Below are 12213 nucleotides of genomic sequence, written 5' to 3' on the forward strand. Positions count from 1 at the left end.
TGGATTGATGCTGCACTACCAGGCCTGGTGTCAGCTGTCAACCCATCAGTTATCTCCAAACTGGTTTGGAGCTATAGTTATAGTTTATCACCATAACCAAACTATATTCAAATATAGGTCTGAGCCTTAATCTGTATGCTTGCTTATCATGCCTTTCCATGGAGTAAAAGGCAGCAATTATAATTTAACTCATACAATTTTCATTCCATCATATAGAACCACTTAGGCTGGAAAACACCCTTAGGATCATTGTCTCCCACCATTAACATTGCCAATCCCACTTTTAAACCATGTCCCTAAACACCACATCTTTTAAATACCTACAGGAATGGAGATTCAGCCCACTTCCCCAGGCAGCCTGGTCCAATGCTTGACAACCCTTTCAGATACTGCAGGGCCTGGGGCTGGACTTGGCGTGCTGCCTCACCAGTGCCAGGTACAGAACAACTGTCACTTCTCTGGTCCTGCTGCTAGGATTTCATTGGCCTTTTTTGGCCATCTGAGCATACACTGACTCATGTGAGCTGCTGTCAACATACATTCCCAGGTCCTTTTCTGCTGGGCAGCTTTCCAGCTACTCTACCCCAGCCTGTGATGCTGCACAAGGTTGTTGTCACACAAGGGCAGGACCTGGTACTTGGCCTTGTTGAACCTCACACCATTGGCTTCAGACTATCAATGCAGCCAGTCCAGATCCTCCTGCAGAGCCTTTCTGCCCTCCAGCAGATCAACACTCCCACCTAATTGAGTGTTATTTGTGAACTGACTGAAGGTGCTCTTGATCCCCTCACTCTGATTATTGATAAAGATATTAATCAGGGCTAGCCCCAATACCGAGTCTTTGGGAACACCACAGCAACTGGCTGCAGCTGGATGTAACTCCATTCACTGCCATTTCCTAGGCCCAGCCATCAGCCATTAATTCATTTTAACCCAGCAAAGAGTGCTTTTATCCAAGCCATGAGCAGCCAATTTCTCCAGGAGAAAGTTGTGAGAACCTATGTAAAAGGTTTTACTAAAGTCCAGGTAGACAATATCCACAATATCCACAGCCCTTCCCCCATCCATCAAGTAGGTCACCTGTCACAGAAGACCAGGCTGGTCACACAGGATCTGCCTTTCATAAACCTGTGATGGCTGGGCCTGATCACCTGGTTTTGCTGTACATTTTTTTTCCCCATGCAAAGCTTATTCATACCTTTTTTCTGTTTTTGCATCATGGCTTACTTGAGGACATTCCCTAAGCAGAGATTCCAGTGAGCTAAACTGCTGAGTAGTATTGTCATCAAGAACTAAGAAAACAGGCACTGTGAGAGAGTCAAGTTCCACAAGAGTATTACTGTCAGGAGAGGCAAAAAAATTCTCAAACTGCAGTACACATACTCTGCTTAGGATGTGAGAAACCATTTTCAAAAGACAGAAGCATGCCAGAAGGTTTTTTGAGAACAACTGATCTTGTTGCTGTACAAACATCAGTTTTAAAGTTTCTAATGTCAGCTTTGCCACATGCCCAATCACACTGGCTCTTGAATGCCAGTACAAGACAGTCAAACACTGCTGAAAATATTTCAGGACAAAATGCATCCATTGAGTATTCTTCACAGACTTGTATAAAGATGCATCCTGGTTTAGCAAAGTACATTTCACAAACTGAACAATGCTGAAAAAATGGATAATGCAGTTCACTGTATAATTCAGTAATGCATCCTTCTCTTCCATATTTTTTGAAATCCCTATCTGCCATGCACCAAGGAGGTTTTTCTGAATGGAATATAGTTCCAATGATGATTTATCTTTCTCTTCAATATAATCTTCTGCATGGATGGTATCAAACATTGATGCAAATTCTAAGCAGCCTTCATCAGCTTTACCAACAGATGAATAGATTCTTTGGTTATAGAAGCTGGAAGCGGTACTGTAAAACTGCTTTTCATTGTCTAATTCTTCTTCAAGGTCCTAAATCAGACAAGTGAAAAATCAACAGCTTAATTCAAGTTTACTGAGAGAGAGACAGAGAGAGAGAGAGCGCACATATAGATTGCAAAGAATCACCATTTAGTCAGTCTCATAAATGAAGTTTTTATGCTTAATTACCTTGCTTAAATGCTAGTACATTTAATAAACTGCAGTTTCATCTCAATCTCAAATTAAGTGTTATTTGCAAAACAGCTGGGCAGACAAATTAAATTACCTAACAACAAAATTACACTGCCAATACAGCAGCAGATTTTATATCAGAAAGTGAAACTCCATGCTTCATTAAAGCTAGAGTACAAGACAGAGATTTTGCCAGATTCCTGTAAGATATAAAAGTCATTCAAGAAAAGCTCAAAAGCTTCAAAGAACAAACCAAAACTCAAAAGCATGAAATGAAGTTGGGGAAGGCTGTTCAGTAACTATGATCACAGGGCAACTCTTCCAATAGACAACAGATATTTTGGAACTGATTAAAGAATCCTCTAAAACTCAGGATAAAGATAAGAATAATTGTATTTATTAAGAATAAGACTGTTATTAAATAGCCTACAGCCACAGTACATCTAATAGCTAATGTTACATTTCATTATAAATTGAAGCTAAAGTATTAGGTTTCCAGGGAGACCTTATAGCACCTTTCATTACATAAAGGAGGCTACAAGAGAGCAGGAGACTTTTGACACAGACACATAGTAATAGGACAAGGGACATTGGTTTTAAACTGAGAGAGGGCAGGCTTACATATTAGGCAGAAATTCTTTACTGTGAAAGTGCTGAGACTCTGGAATGGGTTGCCCAGAGAAACAGTGGCTGCCCTATGCATGAAATGTCCAAGACAAGGTTGGATGGGGTTTTGAGCAGTCTGGTCTAATGAAAGGTGTTCTTGACTCTGTCAGGGGGCTGGAACTGGATAATCCTTAAGTTCTCTTCCAACACAAACCATTCTATATATTGATACATCACAAACTGATATATATGTATATTGTCAGATATTCAAAAAGTCAACACATGCTGAAAGAAATAACTTGTTTAAAAATAAACATCAAGTACCAGTTTGAGAAAATAAGCATATTCCTCATGTCTATAAAGAAAATTAGAATATTGAATGATTTTAAAAACACTAGTTAGGATAAATAAACCTATTTTTTTAAACCCCCACAGTTATTTCCATTTAGAATACCTTAAACATACATAATTTCACAGTAAGTGGAAAAATGCTATTAAGTACCAGTAAATCCATGGTTTTCTCATTCATTTCTGTTGTGTCCTTCTCCAGAAATCTTGGAATGGTGGAAAAGATAGAACTTTGATTTTGAACTTGATTTAAAAGACTGGCTTTTAAAGACAACAGTGATCGTAAGTACCGAGATCTCCTTTTACACTAAAAGAAATAACAATAACAGAAAACATATTATCAGTTTCTTGCAAGACAGACAGTTTCTAAACAAGTCAAGGCAATTGGTTACTGTTGTAATAAGCTTCAGTTCAAAAGTCTCAGATGGACAGGGAGAGCGGGTCAGCAAGCATCTGTTACACAGAAACAAACTACCATTTGACCATGCTTTAGGGAAGCAGAATTCTCTCACACAGAGAGCTTTAGTACTGTGAGAATCTGCTTTCTTGATGCATAAGAAAGCCCTAGAAATTTACCTGTATGTAGGGTTTTTCTGCATTTTTACTAGTAATATATCTCTTTAAATCCTCAAATCCTTGCTGACTATTCTAGCTTATGCAGAAACACCATGATAGCTCACTTCTCCAAAAATCAGAATAGAAACTGAATTAGAATAAAAGCTGCATTTTATCAGCAAAACCAGAAATTCTGAACTAAATATCTGTTATATCTTATATGGTCAGAAAGTTGCAGGACCTCTTCCCTCAAGGGAAGGAAGGGACCTGGCTTCCCTTCTCCCAGACTTAGCTCAATTCACAAGTGACAGACAATGAAACAGAAATGCTTTAACTAAGCTTTAATTGCCACCCTTGACTGAAGACCTAGTGGACAAATGTATGCACTACCACAGAAACTAAGTTATAGAGGATTTCCAAACTCTTTCTGCATCACTCTGAAAATTGATGAGAGCAGCATAACACCTGTCAACATCCCAAATCAACTCTACAGATATAGAAATCCCTGTTTCTTTTACAGTTCCAGAAAAATAATAGAGTGACAGCTCAGACTGTCCCACTCTACATTTTCCTGAAATATCACCCAGACATCAAAGGAATAAAATTTCAGGAAATCTGTATTCATTGCTTTGCAGATCAATGTGGTTACTTAAACAACTTTATAATTCAAAGGTACTTGGTCTTCAATTTACACTTTTTCACGCACCTGAAATTTTTCACTTAAAAACCTACAAAATAGTTCAAAACCCTACCCTGAAGTTCAGCAAATTCTGACGGATGTTTTCAAGCTGTTGGGTCGAATCAAGCAAAAGGGATCTCATAAATCCTGATGGTGTAAAGTTGTTAGGAAATCTTAGCAGTGTTATCATGTATCCATCAGAGACAATGAGGTAGGGTAGTCTTGGGTGTGAAGCAACAGAGAATCTCTGTCTCAGGATGTCACGTTCAGAATCTGAAGAACCAAGAGACTGGCTAGAATCTTGACAACAAGAGTGGTGCTGTCTAAAATAGAAATACATCAAAAATTAAGAAGCAACTATCATATGTAATAATCATGAACAGAATAATTTCAGAACATGTCATACCATGCAGTCTACTAACCAAATAAATGCCTTCAGAATCCTAGGGAAGTGTCTACCCTTTTGCAGGATGAGCACTCTGGATAAAACTATTTATGCTTGCAAGATGCTAGTATTTTACTACAACCACAGCTTCTTTGAATTTAAATAAATTAAAACCAGCTTTCAGTATCCACTTATTATTTCATTAGTAATAACTATTTTTTCATAATTAGAGTCTAAATTTCTATATCACATTTTCTTGTCTAGCTTGTATTTGGTATGACAAATGCTTGAAGATGAAATTTGAAGGGCTAGGCTAAAAAAGTAATATATGAAAGAAAAGAACCCCTTGAAAATCTGAATCCTATAATTTCAGCATCAGTTCAGATATTCAATAGGAAAATTTTATAAACACACACGTCTTCTCTTTCAGAATGGTTTTTCTTATACAGAAATCCCTCCTTACTGAGTTCCAGAAAACTGTGTAATACATGTATTCCAATATTAACCACATAACACATTGTTTGGGTTTATTTAAAAAAGAAGTGGCTGCATATATTCAATATATCATCATAATTAATGTATTTTAATATATTTTAGTATCTGATTTTTCAACCAGATAGCGTAAGAAGGTAATATACTGCTTTGAATGTCTTCACAAGCTTTTATATTTACACACTATTTGGTTTAAGGCATGCAAAGTTTTATAAGATTTAATAATAAGATTTAAAAAAATAAAGTTTAGACTATTTTGTTTTCTCTATTTAGACTCTGTTACTTTCAGTTTGTGCTAAGGTGTGTGATCAAAAATCCTTCTACTCTCTCATGCACCCAGCAGCGTAATCCCAGAACTTAGATCCAGAGAATCCCAAAACAGTATTTTAAAAATCAATTACTTTCTGTCCATGCAAATATGTTATTTACAATATCTCACATCAGATTCTATATGTAAAATTAAGGAATAAGCAGAGAAATAGCACTGGATTAAAATAAACTTGCACTTTTAGTACTTCGGCAAGTTTAATTTCTTCTTATAACATAAAAACATGCTAATTTTAATTACTAATAAATTCAAACAATTTTAGGAAAACAAATCACTTTATGTATACTTACATTGTCACAATGTCAAATTTCATCACGACAAATGCATTATAAGGAATAGAAGAGAACTATGAATGAGAAACAGATATTGGAAAGACACATGAAAAGCAAAAGAGTGAATTTGAAAGATAACATTTATGCAAAATTAAAATAAATATGATAGAAAGTAAGGTAAGACCAGAATACAGAAACATACAAACCTTTTTAAACCCTTTTACCTGTATGTTATTAGTGGATGAAACGGAATAAACTGTGCTGGTCCAAATTCCACAGAGCATCCAGAAGCAATTAAGGTCAGCAATTCCCCCATACATGTCAATAAAACCAAACATCCACGTTTTAACATGCAAGCCAAAAAAAGGCTATCAGGAGTCCAACTCATATCGCCAACCCAGTAAGATCTAAATTGGGCAGGTAAAAAAATATTTTTTCTCTGTCAAACTTCAACATCAGAGAGTTAGGATATAAAATAAACAAACAAACCATAACACAAAACTGAAAGAGCCACAACAGCAGCAGAAACAGAGTCATTAACTGACCTGATGAACCTGGACGGGGTCACGCTACTCTTGCTACTACAACCCTTCAGGCTACCCAAAACAGTTACAAAATTCAAGGTGTTCAGAAACAAAACCTGAGTTGCCTAGAAAGAAAAAATAAAGACATCATAAATGTTTGTATCACAATGCCACTATTGCAAAAAAAGTCTACTCCTACTTATGCATTACATTTGGTGGACTGGTAACACCATTATACACGGAAATGACATTGTTTTTCACTATTTATTACTATCTGAACATTTATTGAATTCTACATGTTGTTCTACACTTGAAATATAATTAAGGACTATTATATACTTAATATGTAATTCAATATTCTTTTTAATGTAACTTTTTTCTAAAACACTCAATATAAGACCACTTTTCTTTAGTCTTTCTGATAATTAACAACTGGAGATTTGAAGGATTGTATCATCCCAATTGGGTACATCAAAAAAATGGGTTCATTTTATCTGTCATCATTAGCATTAAAAAGTACATTAGAATTTGACCTCTGAGTTATTAATAGGAACATCATAACATCATAAAGTCCAAAACATGTCAGGCTGAGGGCTTGACTGAGAATCACCAAGAATCTTTGCAGATACGATGCAGCAATTGAAATTAATTTCTTTTTTATTAGAGCTTAGAAATGACAGGATCTCATACCAACTTTGAACTGAACACCATACATAAACAATTGAGTTTTACTGAAAGATTTTAGCTAGGGATATCAATGTAAATACAATTAATTTCATGTCCCCTTATGAGTGCTAAAATCATCCTGAAACTGTGTTTTTAAATCCTTGTTACCACTTCATTCAAATAGAACTCTTAGCTTAAATGATGCACTGTCATATATACCTTTGGATCAGTTTGATTTACAGCTACTGCAAGCAGAAGCCCATCTCTTGCAAATGCACATAGCAGAGCTCCTCTTGACTTTACAGACACACACTGAGGAACCAAATTAACAAGAGAACAAGTCTGTTGTACCCACTGGATCTGGTATGGCAAAGAACTGAATAATAACAAAAAGATAACAAAACCAAGTGGTTACCTCATTTTGAGAATGGGATTATTCCTATACAGTAAAAAACCATGCAAGACAAAACCATGTAAAGCATGAGCTAGTAAAAAAAACCCACCTGTTTTTCTTCAAATGCCTTACAAATGAAAACATATTTTGTACTTACAAAGTTCAAAAATTATGTCTGAGTACTAAGAGTTATTTTTATGGGATAGGATTTTTATGAGATTTATAAGTCTAGAACATGCAAATATATACAGATCAATGACATAATTGAAGCACTTGCATTCTAGCCAGAAGCAGCTTCCCCAGACCTTGTAACACCATCCACCACAGGATATTCAGAATTTGAAAATCAACAGCATGTGGCTCTGAACAAAAAATTTGTGGATGACCCATAACTGGAAGTGTTCAATGATATGTTGGATTATGCTTCCAGTAACCTGATCTAGTGGAAGGGGTTCCTACCCATGGCAGAGAGGTTGGACTATGTGACCTTTACAGGTCCCTTTCAATCCAAACCATTCTGTGATCCTATAAAGATTCAAAACATGACAGAAAACACAAGACAAAATCTGTCGTGAAGTATGCCATCTAACTGATGGGGAAAAAAAGCATTAATATGCAAAAATGAATTCAATAAAATAACTGCAAGCAATGAAACTAAGCGTTAGTTGACAAGAAAATACGAGCAACATGTCTGAGAAATGTAGCTACAATTTCAGGCTGCAATTACTATGGTGCGGATAGCTAGCTACATACACACATACATATGCATTTCTGCACTGGTACATTATGCTCTGTTGCATTTTTTATATAGCATCAGAAAGGAATTATCATGCCACTGATAAACTGAAGATTAGGTCAAGTAGGACATCATTACTAATTATCAAAAGGACTTCATATAACAAAAGCAATTGTACCATATCATGTGCAGGGCAAAATTTTGGGAAGTTATTAAAATAACACCTGCAGAGGGCATATCCATTTAAACTCATAGACATATGTGTCACCCAGGAAGAGGAATGGACTATACATGCGCTCCAGATTATTACTCAACAGCATTTTTAAGTGGTGGTATCAGTACAACTATTCCAATACTTGGCCCCAATCCAGGTAAAGAAATGCATACACACACTTTCGCATCAAGCAAAAGAAATGAAAACAGCAACAGAAAACCAATAAAATATGCAAATCCACATAATGAAGAGGAAGAGGTAGTCAAGGCATTCATGGCTGCACAGTACAAGAAATATAAGAAAATAAAAAGATATATAAGCAATATAAGAAGAAACAAGAAAAGCACATTCTATCATCATCATGCAAAAACCAATGAAACTAAAACACATGTGTCAATAGGTATACATAGCTACCCACACAGAATGATAAACATTTCCAGTGTTATCTAGGTGTAAGATAATAATGAAGAATGGAATATGTAAATAAATGCTGTTGTATTAAACACATTTTACAAGGGACATGTACAGGACAAGGGAGAATGGCTTTAAAATTACACAGGGCATACTATAAACATCCATATGTAAACATAAATAGGTGCTTATAACCATAGGTTAATGGAACATCCATGTAAATGTGTTCAGTTGCATTTTTGAATCCCAGCTCTAAACAAATAAGTAAATATTCCTGATGCTGCTGTAACTTCAGATATCTTCAAACTTACCTAACATTTTTAAAGGTATTTTCGTGCCATCGAAGAATCAAAAATGTGAGCACCAAACACTCACCAGAGTAAAATACAAAAGAACACAAACAGCAATCACCTAGTACCTGTAAAAAAAGAGAACACGATCAAAACAACTCCAAAAGGCTTGTCACACACGAATTTCACTTTAATTATCCAATATTTAGATCAATAGCTATTACAAATCCGATTAAATAACGCAATGTTGTCATTCAGAAATGTAAAGGTTGGCAAGAATGTAAGTGGGCCAGAAACTCTGATCTGATCCAGTATGGCTGTTCTTACGTTGACATCAAATATAACATGAACTGAAATATTAAGCCTATGCGAAATGCCAGAGAGGCAGACATTGCTTTCAAAATTCACTGTAGCTTTTGTGGCTCTAACTTAATTAAGAAATAAAATTATTGCCTTGGGGTTTATTTTTTACCTCATTTTGTATGAACGCAGCATCCACTCCAATTTCTTTTTCTTCAGTAGAAGGCAATATGACTGATTCATCAGTTAAAACTTGTGTCCAACGCCCAGGAGAGTTTTTACCAAAGGCTGTATTTTCATGTTCTATACTCTCCCACAAAAAGGTACATGCTGTAGGAGTAGTTAACAGTACCTTTCTGCCATCTCCAGATACATACAAGTACAATCTCATTAAACACTCTGGAGAAAAAAAAAAAAAACAAAACACAACAACGTGCCAGGATAGTTTCTATTCCTTTGTTAAACACAGAATTAAAAACAATAGAGAAAGTAAATTTCTCTTCTCATCTATAACTAGAAATCCAAGCTGTCATGTTAAGCGTCTGTAATTTCCAGCTTCACAACTGATAGCACACCTTGGGCAGCAGTAAAGTCAGATGGATGTTCATCTCTATGCATCCTATAAATTATCTTTCCCACAACACCCAACCACCATTAGAGATTTTTCCTGAGACAGCCTAAGTCCTCTACTATGGATTAATTTTAGCTCTTAGGCATACTACTGATCTTCCCTGAAATGACAGAATTTCTTGTGCAACAATTAACTTTAGAAGCTGCTATCAGTAATGCTATCCAATACAAGAAAATATTTGATACTTAAGTTTGCAAATACGTGTCTGTATTTTACTCTTTTCAGCTAGCATTTGCCATAAAAGCCCACCCAGAGAATCAGCTTCAAATGATCCATATGTTGTTTACATCAAATGTACATCTGCCTTAATTGATAACCTAGTTGGGAACATTTTACAGTAAAAATTAACCATTAAAAAATACACTTACAGTATCTGAAAATGAACTATTTACAAGGGATTACTAAATGAAAAACCTGTATCACTCAAATGACATTTGCAAAGTTTAGCTAGCAAACAAATTATACAAATGCAAAAAAATGTAAGAATACAGTTTTACTCATGTAACAGCTTTTAAAGAAAAGAAAATAACTTTCCCTTTATTCCATTTTTTCACAGGGTTAATTGAAAAAAACCTACCTTGTGCTCCTGCTACTACTTTTTTGGACTCTTCGATTGCTGGTACAATTTTCAAGCAGTCTTTATCTTTATTCCAAAGAAAGAGCTCTCCTGTTGTAAGTATTCCTGCCAACCAAGCAGCTGTGTTCGTTGGGGGAGAGAAGTTTTGAAGGATATTACTGTGAAGTTACTTAAAATTACTTCTCTTCCATCTTAGCCACCGTTTTAAATGAACTGGCAGATCCTTTAGATATCTGCCTTTTCACACTGCTACAACTATAAATAAAATAACCTGAGCTTATTGCACATAAGATATTATACTTAACCATTTCCTGATGTTGCTAAGACAACCACATTTTTCAACAATGACTGCAGCGAAGGGATTTTCTTCTTTGTCTTCCCTGACGACAAGTTAATTTCATTTATATGTTTACCGTCTAGAAGAAAAACAGCCTCTTTTTCCTATTGAAAGAATTAAAAAGCATTTAATTTTTCAAAATTCTGTTTTCTACACAGGCATACATAATAATGCAGAGAAAAAATATTAGGGAAAAATAATTTTTAAAAGTACAATAAGGCAGCAATTGCCATACTAATTTCATTCTTTGGCATATTTGCTTTACAGTATATTATATCCAGCATGGACCTACAGTGATGATGAATTTGATTTACAAGTTTCAAAACACCAAACTGATCTTACAGTCATTATTAAGAAGTTATTCAAAGTACCTCTGCTAAACTACCTGCTAAAATTGCAAAAATTGGACATTAGCTATCTTGTCTTGCAGTGTTTAATTTAGCGAGGTAATTGTCAGTGACTTCAACAGAAAACAAATCAGCATTAAATTGCTACCTACTTAAATTCAAATCATAGAATGAAAAGATTTAGTTTGATTTTATGAAAGAAGTCTAAGAAAGTGTGTCTTTCAAGAGATGCAGGATGAAATGAGGAAAAAGAATCATTCACATTTCCCACAATGTATTGTAAAAAACGTTACGAAAAACTATAACCATCAAAACAACAATCTCATCTAAGCTCTTCTGAGTCTTTGAGGTAGGGAAAAAAAAAGGCTCTGCAAAGTTTCCCTGAGAAATTTTAAATCTCCAGACTCAGATCAATAAGATAAAAGTAATTTATTTTATAACTCTTAAGGTTACTCAAAATACCTCCTGAGGTTGTTTTTAAACCCTCCTAAAGCAAACGGAAGTGCAAAGTATTATACAATTAAAACTCAAAGAGTTTATTACATTTACCTGTCCAACCCATGATATTCGGGGCCATGGTTTTCTTTGCTTGATACACGTAGAGACGAGCACATCTAGCTTAATCTCCATTCTAACTAAGCCTCTAGGTAACCATTATACAGAAAAGCAAATAGTGGCTTTTCCACACATTTCTAGAGTAACTGAAGAAAGAAAAAAAAAAAGTCTTGTTATCTGTGGGTACGTGCAGAGGAGAGGAACTCACACGGACAATCTTGACCATCTCTAGCAGCTTCCTGCTAAACACAAATAGAACTGATGCTAACCTGTACTTCCAAACTATCTTCATCGGGCAGCTCACGGGCGATGTGCTGCTCAGCGGAGCGGGTCACGCTCGCTCAGAAGGAGTTGAGAGAGAGAAACAGCAAGTACATCGTTAAGAACTCCACAAATGAACAACACGTGGAAAACGTCCTGCAGCCTCTTCCGGCGGGAGATCGGGAACCGGAGGGCAGGGGCGCCGGCC

At 35.8% G+C, this 12213-nt stretch overlaps 1 protein-coding gene across 1 annotated transcript in view; it reads right to left on the reverse strand.

Annotated features, from left to right (window-relative positions):
• Positions 1–12207, reverse strand: part of CPLANE1 (ciliogenesis and planar polarity effector 1) — a 61124-nt gene extending 48917 nt beyond the window's left edge. The window contains exons 1-12 of the mRNA XM_031061143.1: positions 12014–12207; positions 11739–11890; positions 10811–10946; positions 10506–10625; positions 9470–9696; positions 9019–9125; positions 7172–7328; positions 6308–6411; positions 5987–6169; positions 4359–4608; positions 3206–3358; positions 1199–1956 (exon numbers count right to left, since the gene is read on the reverse strand). Of these exons, the coding sequence (XP_030917003.1) occupies positions 1199–1956; positions 3206–3358; positions 4359–4608; positions 5987–6169; positions 6308–6411; positions 7172–7328; positions 9019–9125; positions 9470–9696; positions 10506–10625; positions 10811–10946; positions 11739–11819 (2276 nt within the window). The 5' untranslated portion in view covers positions 11820–11890; positions 12014–12207. The remainder of the gene's footprint in view (positions 1–1198; positions 1957–3205; positions 3359–4358; positions 4609–5986; positions 6170–6307; positions 6412–7171; positions 7329–9018; positions 9126–9469; positions 9697–10505; positions 10626–10810; positions 10947–11738; positions 11891–12013) is intronic.
• Positions 12208–12213: the final 6 nt, after the last annotated feature.

This window comes from Geospiza fortis, unplaced genomic scaffold (assembly GCF_000277835.1).
Source record: "Geospiza fortis unplaced genomic scaffold, GeoFor_1.0 scaffold163, whole genome shotgun sequence".
Taxonomy (NCBI): Eukaryota; Metazoa; Chordata; class Aves; order Passeriformes; family Thraupidae; genus Geospiza; species Geospiza fortis.